The sequence below is a fragment of the Ovis aries genome, chromosome 11 (genome assembly GCF_016772045.2).
Source record: "Ovis aries strain OAR_USU_Benz2616 breed Rambouillet chromosome 11, ARS-UI_Ramb_v3.0, whole genome shotgun sequence".
Taxonomy (NCBI): Eukaryota; Metazoa; Chordata; class Mammalia; order Artiodactyla; family Bovidae; genus Ovis; species Ovis aries.
Genome location: NC_056064.1, coordinates 43,549,775 through 43,563,978, shown reverse-complemented (window position 1 = coordinate 43,563,978; position 14,204 = coordinate 43,549,775). Strand labels below are relative to the sequence as shown.

Below are 14,204 nucleotides of genomic sequence, written 5' to 3'. Positions count from 1 at the left end.
AGAGGCCCCTGGTCAGACACCACCTGCCCTGGGGTCCCTGGGGCTCTAGCACCTTCCCTTCCCTGCACTTCCCTCTAGCCTCCTAGAAGGTAGGGTGGAAGGGGGAGAGGGAAGCAGGTGGAGGGCCTGGTCAGGTTACAGGCCGTGTAGACTCCAGTGCTCTAAGCCTTCGGCCTGGCCACTTCCCCTGCTGTAGATCCCTTTCCCTCTCCTCAGTCTGGGGATGAGCTTCAGGGTAGTGGCTACCTCCTCCCAGAAGCCTGCCCTGATTGCTTGGGGGTGGAGTTGGATCTCTCTGGTTTCCTCTTCCTACAACAGTCTACCTTCTGAGACTCACTTTCCATCACAATTCCTCCTGTCTTCTCTCCTCTACTCTAACCACTCCTCTACTCTAACCATTCTAACCAGTTGATCAAGTCCCAGGCCCAACCCCAGGAGAGGTAGGATGGGATCATGCAATGGCTGCTACAGACTTTGGTTCATTTTGTGGTTGGAGGTGTGGGAGGATGTGAATCTGTGTTTGTGTCCATGGTCTCCTATCTGTTGGTCTGCTGGGAGAGCTGTGGTCAGTTTGAAGCTAATAGAAGAGAGCCCTGGTATAAATTATACGGCCACAGACAATTTCTGCCCAGCTTGACATGTCTGGTTCACCATAGGTGACAAGGGTTTGCTTCAAGTCCACTGGAGGAAGTGTTGAGAGATGATTACTCCACTGCTGATCAGACTCAACCAATGTTGGAGCTGGAGGGAACCTTAGATGTAACATTAATGATGCCAATATCAATAGTTACTTAAAAAAAAAAAGGCACTTTACTGAGAATTCGCTTGTGGTGCAGTGGTTAGGACTCAGCACTTCACTGCAGGGGCTTGGGTTTGATCCCTGGTCAGGAAACTAAGATTCTGCAAGCTGCGTAATACAGCCAAAAAAAGCACTTACTTATGTGTTAGACAATAAGCTAATTGTTTTACATACATCATATGGCCACGGTATTGATCTGGCTTTTAAACTTGAGATGTAATTAAAAATTCCTTAAGAAAGGAATTTACCTCTCTCTTACATAAAATGCCAGTTTCATCTGGGGCATTGGCAGCTCTGCTCGATGGGGTTGTTAACAGCCCAGCTGCCTATCCTGTGGTTTTCCCAAGCCCTCATCTAAATGACTGAAGATAACCCATCAGGCTCATAGCAGCATCCCAGTTCTAGCCACTGGGACGGGAGGGAAGGAGAAAGGGTAGTTGTGCTGGTTATTGTCCTGTACAGCAAGATATCCTAAAAGCAGCTCTATCTTACACCATGAGTCTTTCAAGGGCAGGAACCCCACAGTTGCTGCAGAAGCCTCAGAGACAAAAGATCTGGATTTGAGTCCCATGTCCATCATTCCCTGGCTGTGTGACTGGCCTAGTCATTTCATGTCACTGCATTTATTTCTTCACTGATGAAACAGGGATCCTCAGACCTTAAATAATATTGGATTGGCCAAAAAGTTCATTTGGGTTTTCCCGTAAGTTTATGGAAAAATTCTAACACACCTTTTGGCCAATTCAATAATATTAGTTCACCATTTTAAGGCTCAGAGAGATGTAAGCTGCCAAAAGTCACGCAGCTAATGAATGTCAGAGCTAGTGAGAGGAAGAGCTGAGTCTACAGGTCAGCTTGACACAGCCTGGCACATGCTTATGAATGTCCCCCTTCTTTTCCTTTCTTCTCCTACTCACTCCGAAAAGTGAAAGTGTTAATCCCTTAGTCGTGTCCGACTCTTTGTGACCCCATGGATTGTGGCCTGCCAGACTCCTCTGTCCATGGGATTCTCCAGGCAAGAATACTGGAGTGGATTGCCATTTCCTTCTCCAAGAATACTGGAGTGGATTACCATGCCCTCCTCCGGGGGATTTCCCCAACCCAGGGATGGAACCCAGGTCTCCTGCATTGCAGTTGGATTCTTTACCATCTGAGCTACCAGGGAAACCCAAGAATACTGGAATGGGTAGTCTATCTCTTCTCCAGGGGAACTTTCTGACACAGGAATTGAACTGATGTCTCCTGCATTGCAGGCAGATTCTTTTTTTTTTTTTTCCTTTTAAATTAATTTATTTTAATTGGAGACTAATTACTTTATAATATTGTGGTGGCTTCTGCCACACATTGACATGAATCAGCCACAGGTGTACATGTATCCCCCATCCCGAACCCCCTGCCACCTCCCTCTTCACCCCATTCCTCTGGGTTGTCCCAGAGCACCAGCTTTGAGTTCCCCGCTTCATGCATGGAACTTGCACTGGTCATCTATTCTACATATGGTAATATACATCTTTCAGTGGTATTCTCTCAAATCATCCCACCCTTGCCTTCTCCAACAGAGTTCAAAAGTCTATTCCTTACATCTGTGTCTCTCATGCAGTCTTGCTTATAGGGTCGCCATTACCATCTTTATAAATTCCATATATATGCGTTAATATACTGTATTAGTGTTTCTCTTTCTGACTTACTTCACTTTGTATAATAGGCTTCAGTTTCACCCACCTCATTAGAACTGACTCAAATGCTTTCTTTTTTATTGCTGAGTAATATTCCATTGTGTATATGTGCCACAACTTCTTTACCCACTCTTCTGCCAGTGTACACCTAGGTTGCTTCCATGTCCTAGCTATTGTAACCAGTGCTGCAATGAACATTGGGGTAAATGTGTCTCTTTCAATTTTGGTTTCCTTGGTGTGTATGCCCAGCAGTGGGATTGCTGGGTTGTATGACAGTTCTGTTTCCAGTTTTTTAAGGAATCTCCATTCTGGTCTCCAGAGTGGTAGGTATCAACAGTGTAAGAGGGTTCCCTTTTCTCCACACCCTCTCCAGCATTTATTGTTTGTAGACTTTTTGACGGCAGCCATTCTAACCGGCGTGAGATGGTACCTCATTGTGGTTTTGATTTGCATTTCTCTGATAATGAGTGATATTGAGCATCTTTTCATGTGTTTGTTAGTGCAGGCAGATTCTTTACCAGCTGAACTACCAGGGAAGAACTCACTCCTAACCCATCTCAAAACGGCTCTGACACTGTTTCCTTCCAACCACCCCAAGGGAAAAACTCCCCTCCTTCCACACCCAGCCCGTATGTGACCCAAAGCCCTTACTTGACCCACATGCAGTTTTTCTTTCCTCCCCATTCAACTATTCTTCTCCTGCAGTAATTTATTATATGGATTGGTTTAGCCTGTCTCTTAGAAAGAAAAAAGCCTTCCTCAGGAAAAAATTGAGCTGAAAATGACAGGATTTGCTTTTGCAGGCACTGTGGGCAGGGAGGACTACTCAGCCCTCCTGAGCCTTTAGGGGACCCTGGAGGCAGATGGACTTCTCATGGTGGACAGAAGTCGGGGCAGAGCCCAGGTTGCAAATTAATGACCCGAGCTCCTAGTTGGGCCTGAGTGGGTGGGACAAGGACCCCAGGGGTGTGTGTGTGTGTGTGTGTGAGAGAGAGAGATAAACCTCAACCCAAGGGCTTCCCTAGGGAATGGGGGACCCCCTGAGTTCCTGGTATCTGGGGCTGGCCACCATTTCCTTTCCCTGCCCCCTTGCTGCTGCCAACCCAGTGTGAGAATAAGACAGTGGCCTAAGAGTTGACCCAGGCTGCTTTGGAGGAATTTTTGGAGGGGTTATGTAAAGCTAATCGCATTCCTGCCTTTGCAGTCCTGTATGTAAGGACCACCTTCGCCCTGTGGCCTCAGGTGTTTCTGGGGTCTTCCTTTCCTGGTTGTAAGAAGTGAAGTGCAGCCTTCACTCCATCCTAACACTGCCCAGTGGCCACCGTCCCTGTCCCAGAGAGCGTGGGGTTGGGCAGGGGAGGCGGACCACTTTCACTTAGTCTGTCTGCAGATACGTCCTTGGTGCTTCTTGAAGCAGAGCTCCATGGCAAGCCCTGGGAACAGATGAAGGTGAGTGAGAAGGATCACCCAGTCTGGATGTGATCATACGTTTGAGAAAACACATCCACTGCCCACTCCTCCTCAGTTGTCACAGCATCGTTGAGAGGATCCAGAAGAAGAATCTCTTGTTCACAACGGAGAAAAATGAAAGCTGTAGGTTCTGCTGACATTGTAGAGTAACTGTCGTTTTTGTAGGCACTGACAAAGCTGTTTACCTCTGTGACAGGACGCAACTATAGATGGCCTCAGCTTTGAGCCAATCCCCAGATCTACCATCTGTCTGCAGGGGCTGGGACCTGCCCTGGGTAATGGCCATAACCGGTCCCACAGCAGCTGCAGTCCTGTGGGAGCCCAAGCCCTTTGTACTATGGCTGGAGCCTGGCGCCCCCTGGTGGCACCCTGCAGCCCCTGCCGGCCTCACTAGAGGCCTGCCTATTGGGGTGTATATGCTAAGTCGCTTGAGTTATGTCCGACTCTTCGCGATCCTATGGACTGTAACCCGCCAGGCTCCTCTGTCCGTGGGATTCTCCAGGCAAGAATACTGGAGTGAGTATCTATGCTCTCCTCCAGGGAATCTCCATGACCCAGCGATCGAAGCCATATCTCTTACGTCTGCTGCACTGGCAGGTGCGTTCTTTACCACAGGTGCCACCTGGGCAGCTCCAGCCATTAGGAGACCAGCCACTAATTCACCAGCCTCATTTTATCAAGTTGGACCCCGAAGCCCAGGGAAGGGCCAGCAGGGCTTTTGGAGACAGAACGATCTCTATTCTGCTCTGCGGAATTGGGTGGAGCGTTATTGTTCTTGTTGCCAGAAATCAGAATTGAGAGGAGGAAGGCAGAACTCTGGCAATTCCTGAGCCTTCCTTTATCCTCATTATCGTGAGGAAAATCAAAGCTTGGATCTGTGCAGCATCACCTCCAGTCCTCATCTCCACCCCACCCTTGCCCATGGTCCTCTCCCAACACACTCTTTTGGTGTTGTGATCTGAAATGGCAGAACCTCGGGGGTGAGAAGTCCCTTGCCCACTACTAGGGCTTCACTGAGTCATTCAGACACAGTCAGTTATGCTCCTACCCCTGAGCTGGGGAGGGAGCCAGGGGTGGGGGAAGGGACACTGAGCAGGGAAGACGCAGAGGCTCCTGGGACCAGGGCGGGGGGCTGGGCAGGGGGAGGTGGTGGTGGTTTGCTGGCACTGGTGGGGTTGGAAATCTAAGTCAGAACTTGAGTCTTAGACAGCTGTGTGACCTTGGGCTAGTATCTTTGCCTCTCTGAGCCTCACGTTTCTTAGTCAGAAAGTGGGAAATTATAGCAATACTTTAACAGCCTTACTTAGAAAAAAGAAAAAAAGAGCACAGATTTTGGAGTTAGACTTTGTTTCAAACCCTGGATCTCCACTGACTAGTTACGTGGCTTGAGGCTAGTTACTTAATGTCTCTGAGACTCAGTTTCTGAATCTGTAAAATGGATTGTTGTAGGAACTCACTGAGGTGATTGAGCTGGGAGCACTTTAGAAAATTCAAGGCTGTACAAGTGATTCTGGTTTTTATCTTTATCTTGGAATAGAGGCACTGGGAAATGGCTACCAGATACTGGCCTCCCTACCCAGGAATAAGAACAGGCACACCAGTTCTCATTGCGCATCTATCTGCTATCCGGGGAGAGGTTTCTCCCTACCTGGGTCCCCACTCCTTTTCACATTCCCCAGTTCCCTGAGGCATCTCTCCCGTTCCATCTTGTTCTAATCACAGATGCACAGGAAGTCCTGAGTCTCCAGCCTTCATCCCTGGAGTCTCAGAGCCACAGCCTCAATCTTCTGCCCAGAGGGAATCTGCTTGAGTATTTGGGTTAACCCTGGGGAGGCAGGCAGGGCTGTTCTGAGTTCTGCAATCAGAACCTTTCAGTTATCCTGCATTCCCAGGACCCCATCCTTCTTGAACTAAGCCTGCTCTGGCGCCCGAAGGCAGACGGGGGCCTGCAGGAGACTGATCGTGGCCCACTTTAACCCATTATGCTGCCAGTGTGACACCCACAACACTGCCCTGTCCCCCTCTTGTCCCTGGTCCTGGTGCTGGCGTTGCAGGCACCAGGGAGATGGTGGGAGGAGGGGGTGAGGGCTGGGGAGGGAGAGAGGCTGACAGGAGGCGGGGACTCGGGGGGCTGAGGACTATAAAAGGGCCGTGGTCAAGGACAGAGTGGGGTCCATCCAGCCTGAGGCAGGCACTGATTTTGTCCAGCGCCCACTCGCTCAGGACTCAGGGTAAGTGGGCTCAGCCTGTTCCTAGCTCTGGGGCCGGGGGGCTCAGAGGGGCCAAGGGTGGGTTGTGTGGAAGGATATGGTGCTTTGCAGGGCTGGGGGCCTCCAGAGGCCTGAGGTCCTGCTTGGGTCTAGCTCTACACTTGGACAAATCCATTACTTTGGGAGAGCAGCCTGCTGGCTAGAAGCCTGCAGGTGTGCGCCGGGCAGGGGGTGGTGGCTGTGAGTCCGTGTGTGTGGCCATCCCTCCTGGTGACACGGGCTGCGGTGTCCTCTCCAGGACTTGCATCTGCGTGTCTATCCCTGGCAGAGTGGCTGAGGGAAAGTGGGGTGGAAGGCTGTGGATTTCTGCCCCTTGGTTCACAAGTCCCTTCTGTGCACCCCCACCCTGTAGGGGAGCTGGAGCACCCCTACTTCCCACAGCCCCTCCCCTCCAACTCTCACCCGTAGCTGCCTCTTCAGAGCCATCAGGCCCTGGTGTCTGGAGTCCTGGGTCTCCTACCCAAGTCCCAACCCCCTACTTCTCTGCTACACTTTTCTGCTTTGCCGAGGCCCTAGCTGAGCTCCAGCTGCTGTTCTGCTCTGAAGAGGGGCCTGGTGAGCTCTCCAGGGCAGATCTAGGAGGTGGGGTGATCAGCTCCCAGTAGCCCTTTGCTCTGCCCCTTGGTCTCCAGGCTTGGAGAAATGAGTGATGGGCTACGGGGAGGGGGGCGGGGTGGGCACTCTGCTCCCTCTATCTCCCTGATCCTGGCTCCTCAGATGGCTGCCGCGCACCGCTGCCTCTTCCTGCTCCTTCTGTCCACGTGCGTGGCTCTGTTGCTGCAGCCACCCCTGGGTGCCCTGGGAGCCTCGCTGGAGCCAGAGTATCCGGGGGACAATGCCACGCCAGAGCAAATGGCCCAGTATGCGGCTGAGCTCCGCAGATACATCAACATGCTGACCAGGCCCAGGTGAGTGTGAGACGGGGAGAGAGGCCCCAGCCAAGACCCCAGGCCCAGCCACTTCCATGTTCTTTGGGAGCAGAGTATCTCTACAGTCTGGCCCAGGCCCCTGTGCCCTGGGCAGGATGGTGCCCAGGGATAGGCATGAGGCAGGTGAACTGGTACCTGGCCATAGGGCTGGCCCCAGCTGTCTCTCCCCTCCCAGGTATGGGAAAAGAGACAAAGAAGGCACGCTGGACTTCTTGGAGTGTGGGTCTCCCCACTCAGCGGTCCCCAGGTGGGTTTTGTTCTTTGTCCTGTGTGCCCAGATGCCTGGAGCAGGAAATGGGGGTGTGTAGAATGGGGGAGAACAGGTGCCTGAGGTCTCCAGAGGGCACAAGGACTACTCACTCACACTGCCATGTTTTGCCCTCTTCTTGCAGGGAGATCAGTACAATGGACTCATAATGCCACCTCCTGCTCCTCTGACTCCAGGGTGAGGCTGGCCCAGCTCTCCCACCTGCACCCTTGGCTCTGGCTGTAGCTTGCTCCCTGCTTCCATATTGGCTAAATAAAGCAAATCAAAGTTCTTAGCCTCACTGTCTCTGTGTCTCTGTGGACCCCTGGTTGGGGCAGAAGCAGGCCAAATGCACAGGAAGAAAGGGGCAGGCAGAGAGAAGGGAACCGAGGGTGTTATGACGGATCCAGAACGTCTGGAGGGTCATCAGAGCCATTTAATTCATCCTGTCCACTTCACAGAGGGGCAAGTTGTGGCCCAGGGGGAGACAGGGACTCCCCCAAGGTCATTCAGAAAGTCAGTGAAACTTCAATCGTCCCATTTCACACCTCTAGACCCTCCCAATCATTGGCTTGATGGCAGCCCTGCCCCCAAATGGATCCCCACCAACGTGTTCTTATAGCCTAGGCAGTAGGTGAAGTGCTAGTTTGTCCTAGAGAGAGTCCAGCCCAGAGGAACAACTGGGGTTAAGACAGTCACGGTTTACATTGGGGCATTTGGAGTTGCCCTCCTTGGGGCGGTGAGAGGTGGGTCACTGTGCATGATGGGCTGAAGTGTGGCCCCTCACAGGCACAGCACACAGCAGAAGCATGGCCGGAAGAGGGGGACAGAGATGGGGAGGGGTCTGGAGATAGTGTCACGTGAAATTGTTGGGAAAATGAGCGTCTGTGTGCCAGGGGCATTTAACCCTCTCAACGACTCTGTGAGGGGGGAGATACTGTTATCCTCACTCTGCAAAGGAGGAAACCGAGGCTCAGAGAGGTCCAGCATTTTGTCCAAGGTCGGGCAGCAGATGGTAATCCAATACAGGGACACAGCATCGATTTTAGAGTCAGATGAACCTGGGTTTGAATCCCGGATTGGCCATATTCCCTCTGTGTGCTTTTGGGCAGATCCATAACCTCTCTGAGTCTCAGGTTCCTCATCTGTAAAATGGAAAGAATGATAGGGTTGTAGTGAGCAGGACATGAAATGATGCACGTGAAGTTTTTAGCATGGCCCTTAACCCAGGAACGCGCTCAGCAGACCAGAGCTTCTGAGGGGCAGACTTGCAGCCAAGCAGCTGTTTCCATGAAGTGTGGCGGAAAGACATGAGCAGAGGGATGACTGGTCTTCAAACAAACACAGCTTCAGCTTATGGAGGGTTAGGGTTACCTCCACGTGCCTCCAGAAAAGGGCTCCAGAAGGCAGACATTGCTGGACTGTAAGGAAGCATCACTGAAGAACCAGAAAGCTGGGAAGAACTTGTTCTGAGAGACAGTGAACTCCTGGGCAAGCCAAGTCGCAGAAGGGAGGCTGCAGGAGGAAGCTGACCTTACAGGGAGGAGGTTGGATTAGCTGAGTGATGGCCACCTCCAGGAGACCAATCTGTGGTCTGCACGCTCCAGTTCAGGGAGGGAGAGAAGCCGGACTCTGCCTGGGGAGGCATGGGCTGCGGAGGGGTCTTAGTGGCCTTTGCCAGCCCTCCTCTTCTCGGGCATCTTGAATAAGGCGGGTGGGATGTGTGTCTATGTGTGACTGAGAGGGAGCGCCCTCATCTCTCTCCTCTTTTCCTGGCCTAGGAGCACCTGTGGATAAGGGACCGTCACGGTGGGGCTGGGAGCAAGAAGTGAGAGAATGTAAATCTTTGTGGTTCCTGGAATGCCTCCTTCTGCTTCTCTCACATGCTCTGCCTGAAGGGATGAAGCCTGTCGGTTTGGGGAATGAGGGGATCCACTTTCCTGGGCTCAGCACCTCATGTTGAACACATGGCAATGACACCAGAGTTGTGGTTCCCCTCAAGTTCTGGCTGTGCAAACAACTCAAAAGTGGACCTAGGCCCTAAAAGTCAAAGGGCTAGCAAGGATGCCACACTGGGCAAGTGCATGGCTCAGGCAAGGGGGTGTCTGGGAGGAATGCTGGTTTCAGCAGAAGAACAGTTTGGATGATGGAGCCTGAAGTCCCAGAATTTTCTCTGGCAGCTAAGGGGATGGGTTCTGAGTGGGGAGAGGTGTAGATACTTCCCAGAGGCAGGAATTGGGATTCTACTCAGAACATCCCTGTGTGAGAGTTGGATGAGGATGGGGCCTCTGCCCCTGCCCAGGCCTCTCTGATGGTCCCCAGTTCCCAGAGGAGACAGCTTCTTAGGGACAGGCCTAGGTAAGCTCCTGCCTTCCCTTTGCTCTGCTCACAGCCAGAGGGGCCAAGATGATCCCTGAAGCCAAGGCAGGACTTATGCTCTGCACACTGTGGGGGGTGGGGTGGGTGGGTGCTTGTTTGCAGGCTGGCATCACGGCTGCCCTGCTCTGTGTAGAAACTTGAGGGGGGCGGGTGTTAAATCTGGCTGGAGTCCCTCCTCTGAGGTGGCTGGGATCCACTTCCCTCACCTATGCTCTCCCTCTTGGTTGCTGTTCAGTTGCTCAGTCGTGTCCAATTCTTTGTGACCCCATGGACTGCAGCACTGCCAGGCTTCCCTGTCCTTCACTATCTCCTGGAGTTTGCTCAAACTCATGTCCATTGAATCGGTGATGCCATCCAAACATCTCATCCTCTGTCTCCTACTCCTCCTGCCCGCGATCTTTCCCAGCATCAGATACCCTATGTTCAAAGGCAAAGAAGAAGCCGCAGCAACACGGACGGAGCAGCGCAATCGCGTTCAAAATCAAACCCTCTTGGCTAGGGCCTCCACAGCAGCCTCCTCAACCCCCAAGTAGAGTAAGTGCCTGGGGTGTGGGAAGGTGGATGGGTTGCAGGAAGGAGGCAGGGAAGACCCCTAAACCCAGGTCCTTCCTTCCTACGGTAGGAGCTCCAGGAACCCCGCTTTCCCCTCCAAGGACAGGTCCTTTCCCGCCCAGGGCTCACAGAAGTCAAGGAAGCAACAGAGATTCCGTTTCTCTTTATTGTTCTCACTGAGGGCGGGCTGGGCAGGAGTTAGGGCCCCTCTCATAGTATAAAGAGGGTCGATGGGCGGGGAGACTTGAGTTAAACTTCGGAAGTCAAAGCCCAGCCTGGAGAAGGAAGTCCCCGGGAATCTCCCGGGTCCCCCCAGCCCTCCTTTCGCTCCCGCCCAACCTGCCCCTACTTCCGAGGACCCCGACTGGGGCCAGCCGGGCCCAGGCTCTCCTACCTGGGGCCCTGGGAGGAGGCTGGTGGTTGGGGTTTCGGGGTGTTCCGCGGCTAGGGGTTCGTGGTTTTCCGTCCGCGGAGTTTCGTCGCGTTCGTAGGCAGAGGTTTCGTAGCGTTCGCTGATAGGGGTTTCGTACTATTCCTGGGGTTCGCGTCACTAGAGTTCTTGGTGTTCTTGGACTTCATGCTGAGGAACACGTCTTTTCAGAAGCCATGGGGCTGCTCTGAGAGCCCAGTTCCCGGCTGCGATGAGCAGGGAGCTGGGTGGGGTGGGGTGGGCCAGGGGGGCAGGCGGCGTCTGTTTCCTTCCATCCCTTTCCCTTCCCCCTTGCCCACCTGCTATTGAAGAGCTTCTCTATGAACTTGTTGAACTGGCCTAAGTTGGACAGCCAACGGGCGGCCCGGGACATCCAATGCTGTTGTCCTTGCAGCTCCTCCCCCACGGCCCCGTCCGGTCGCCGAAGCACCACTAGGCAAACCAGGGCTAGTGCGCACGCGCAGCGCAGAGCCGTGGGCTTGAGGGGGCGGGGCAGACAGAGGAGGGGCGGTCACGTGACGTCCAGACCCGAGACGTGGGACGTAGACAGGTACACGAGCGCCATAAGGGACTTCCAGGTACCCAGGCCGAATGGTGCGCACCTGGCCACGCACAGTGATGGACACAAAGCACCAGGTACACGGGGACCCTGGCGATGGACTGGGAGGTACACCCTGAGATGGACACACCGGGATGGTATAGAGCCATTGGCCAGCTCCGTGACCTCACTGACTTCTTCAACTCCTTTTCGCCTCACTCTTGGCTCTGCGGCCTCCTTGCTGTTCCCCCAAAGTGTCAGACATGCCATTCACTCTGCGTGGAGCCTTCCTCCAGGTATCCATATGACCAACTTCCTCCCCTTCTTCATCTCAAAATTCAAAAATCATCTCAAAATTCACCTTCTAACGGACCCTACTGGGATGCCCCTACTTAACATTGCAACTCATCTCTTCATCCTGTTCTATTCTCCCTCTCTTGCAACTTCTAACTTACTATATTCTATGCCTTTTTAAAAAATGAGTAAATCCTCAGTGGTAACCCCTCTACCAGTGTAAGCACCTGGCAGCTAAGGGGATGGGCAACTGGGCCCTTTGCCTGTTTTGTTTACTGATGTATCACAAGCACCTAGAACAATGCCTGATGCTTAGTAGGTGTCCCCTGGGATTCTCCAGGCAAGAATACTGTTGTGGGTTGCCTTTTCCTACTTCAGGGGATCTTCCCCACCCAAGGATTGAACCCGAGTCTCCTGAATTGCAGGCGTATTCTTTACCATCTGAGCCACCAGGGAATCCCAGGTGCTCAATAGTACATGTTAAATGAAAGACTTAACACAGTTGCATACAGCAATGATAGTCCAAGAGTCCCCATGAACACCTGTCACACACAGAGAATTTTGTGCTGGCAACACTCAGGCGGATCCAGTGATTGATACACTGTGATGCCCATATACATGCTGCTTATGGCTGGAGCCTGTGAGACCGTTAACCCTCTCTTGGCCAGGAACTCCCCTCCTCCCCACCACCCAAAGCAGGCAACCCTGGCAGCTGTCCTGGCAGAGGGGGCTGCCCTGGCCTCACTCCTTCATGCCCTCAATGGCTTGAGGAGGGCCCCTGAGTGCCAGTCTCCATCCCAAGCTCCAGGAGAGCACAGCTGACAGGGACCACCAGACATTACCATGGTGCTGGGCAGGTGCAGAGCGGCACGGCAAAAGTATCTCTGCCCAGGACCTCCCTGGCTCTTTATATTCTTCGGCATCCATGCCCTCTTTCCCTCTAAGGCTCCACCCCTCCTCCTGCCCTGTGTAATAACCTGCGAATTGGGAACAGGGAGAGGCTGGGGGTGGAAGCACATGGGCTGCCAGCCGTCCTGAGCAGGGCACAGTGCCTGCCAGAGGCCCAGAGGTGTGGGTGGCAGAGGCAGAGGCACTGGGGAGTAAGGTAATTTTGCTCCAAGCCTACAGATCCCAGGGAGGAACTGTCTCTGGGGTTGAAATGGGGCAGTGCTTTTCCCAGAGGCTATTTTCAGGGATAGGAGGGCTTTCCTGGTGGCTCAGGTGGTAAAGAATCAGCCTGCAATGCGGGAGACCTGGGTTTGATCCCTGGGTTGGGGAGATCCCATGGAGGAGGGCATGGCAACCCACTCCAGTATTCTTGCCTGGAGAATCCCCAAGGACAGAGGAGCCTGGTGGGCTACAGTCCATGGGGTTGCAAACAGTCGGACACGACTGAGCGACTAAGCACAGGAGGGAAGCTAGGTGCCCCTTACCTTCTAGCAGCCTCCAGGGTGCCTCCCTTCCCCACAGGGCTACTGTGAGGCCTCAGCTGCTGGCTTCTGGGCCTCTGGCCTTGGGAGGTGGGTGGCAGTGAAGCTGAGGTTTCTGCCTTCAGGATCACAGACCTCTCTGCTCATCCTGGAGGATTTTCTGGCCTGCTCAGCCACTTTGGAGCCCCTGCTGTATGATCCGCAGAGCATTCTGAAGGGTGGTTGGTCTTGGCTACTTGCTTGAAGGAGGAACTCAGGTCTTGGGTTGCCTCGGGTCACAGAGTTTTGGCTGTCTGGACCTGTCAGGGCCTCTCCAACTGCTCAGCATTGCTGCTTTTCTGGGGTAAGGTTGTGAAATATAGACTGATGCTTTTTCATGCCTACCCTATCCCCAGAAGGGGCACAGTAGGAAGAATAGGGGCTTCTGGGTAGGAATCCTGATTTCATTACTTCCTGGCCATGTGACTGTGATCAAAGGACATTATTTCCCCTGAGCCTCCGCAGCCTTGTCTGTGCGATGGAGCTGGCTACACCTACAGCACAGAGCTGTTGTGAAAACTGAGTCCGATGATGCAGCTGAAGCCCTTGGACAACTCCTGGCATAAATAAGCGACTAGCCAGTATGAGGCCTCCCACTCCGAGATATGCTCCCCCACTCCCCCAACCTCCATCTGCCTTTCTCCCTCAGGGGAAGTGGTGAGAAACTCAGTGTCAACATAATAGAAATTTATGGGATGGCTCAGTAGCCAAGTGAGACCAGGACTACACTTCCATGGAGCCAAGGATCTCCAGGAGAAGAAATGAGATTCCTATGATAAAATTCCACAGTACAGATGAGAGGTGAGATATAGAGGCCAGTATACCTCAAATCCCAACAAACAGGCTATTATTTATTCTGTTTAGGCACAGGCCCGGGGCTTCGCAGGTGACACTAGTGGTAAAGAACCTGCCTGCTGATGCAAGAGACATAAGAGGCATGGTTTCAGTCCCTGGGTTGGGAAGATCCCCTGGAGGAGGGCATTACCACCCACTCCAATATTCTTGCCTGAAGAATCCCATGGACAGAGGGGCTTGGCGGGCTGCAGTCCATGGGGTCACAAAGAGTTGGACATGATTGAAGTGACTTAGCATGCACGCACAAGCCCAGCTCTGATACCCCGTCTCCAAAAGAGCTCCAATATGTGTCTTCT

General features: G+C 53.1%; 2 protein-coding genes across 6 annotated transcripts in view; both read left to right on the top strand.

Annotated features, from left to right (window-relative positions):
* Positions 1–6,115: 6,115 nt before the first annotated feature.
* PPY (pancreatic polypeptide) lies at positions 6,116–7,686 on the top strand. Its single transcript, XM_027975444.2, has 4 exons — positions 6,116–6,176; positions 6,933–7,123; positions 7,320–7,391; positions 7,537–7,686. The coding sequence occupies exons 2-4, from the start codon at positions 6,933–6,935 to the stop codon at positions 7,559–7,561; spliced, it is 288 nt and encodes a 95-aa protein (XP_027831245.1). The 5' UTR covers positions 6,116–6,176; the 3' UTR covers positions 7,562–7,686.
* Positions 7,687–11,225: 3,539 nt separating this feature from the next.
* Positions 11,226–14,204, top strand: part of MPP2 (MAGUK p55 scaffold protein 2) — a 45,801-nt gene continuing 42,822 nt past the window's right edge. For 4 of the 5 annotated variants that reach the window (XM_042256040.2, XM_027974450.3, XM_060394905.1 and 1 more), the window contains exon 1: positions 11,226–11,388. The gene's annotated coding sequence lies outside the window, so the exon portion shown is untranslated. Of the gene's footprint in view, positions 11,389–13,702; positions 13,855–14,204 lie in introns of all 5 variants that reach the window. The other variant, XM_060394906.1, reaches the window with a different exon arrangement.

Excerpts from the sequence above, each read along its gene's own strand:
- PPY (XM_027975444.2), top strand. The coding sequence starts at position 6,933 with ATGGCTGCCGCGCACCGCTGCCTCTTCCTGCTCCTTCTGTCCACGTGC. Across the intron at positions 7,124-7,319 it reads AACATGCTGACCAGGCCCAG|GTATGGGAAAAGAGACAAAG; the intron begins GTGAGTGTGAGA and ends CTCCCCTCCCAG. Across the intron at positions 7,392-7,536 it reads CCCCACTCAGCGGTCCCCAG|GGAGATCAGTACAATGGACT; the intron begins GTGGGTTTTGTT and ends CTCTTCTTGCAG.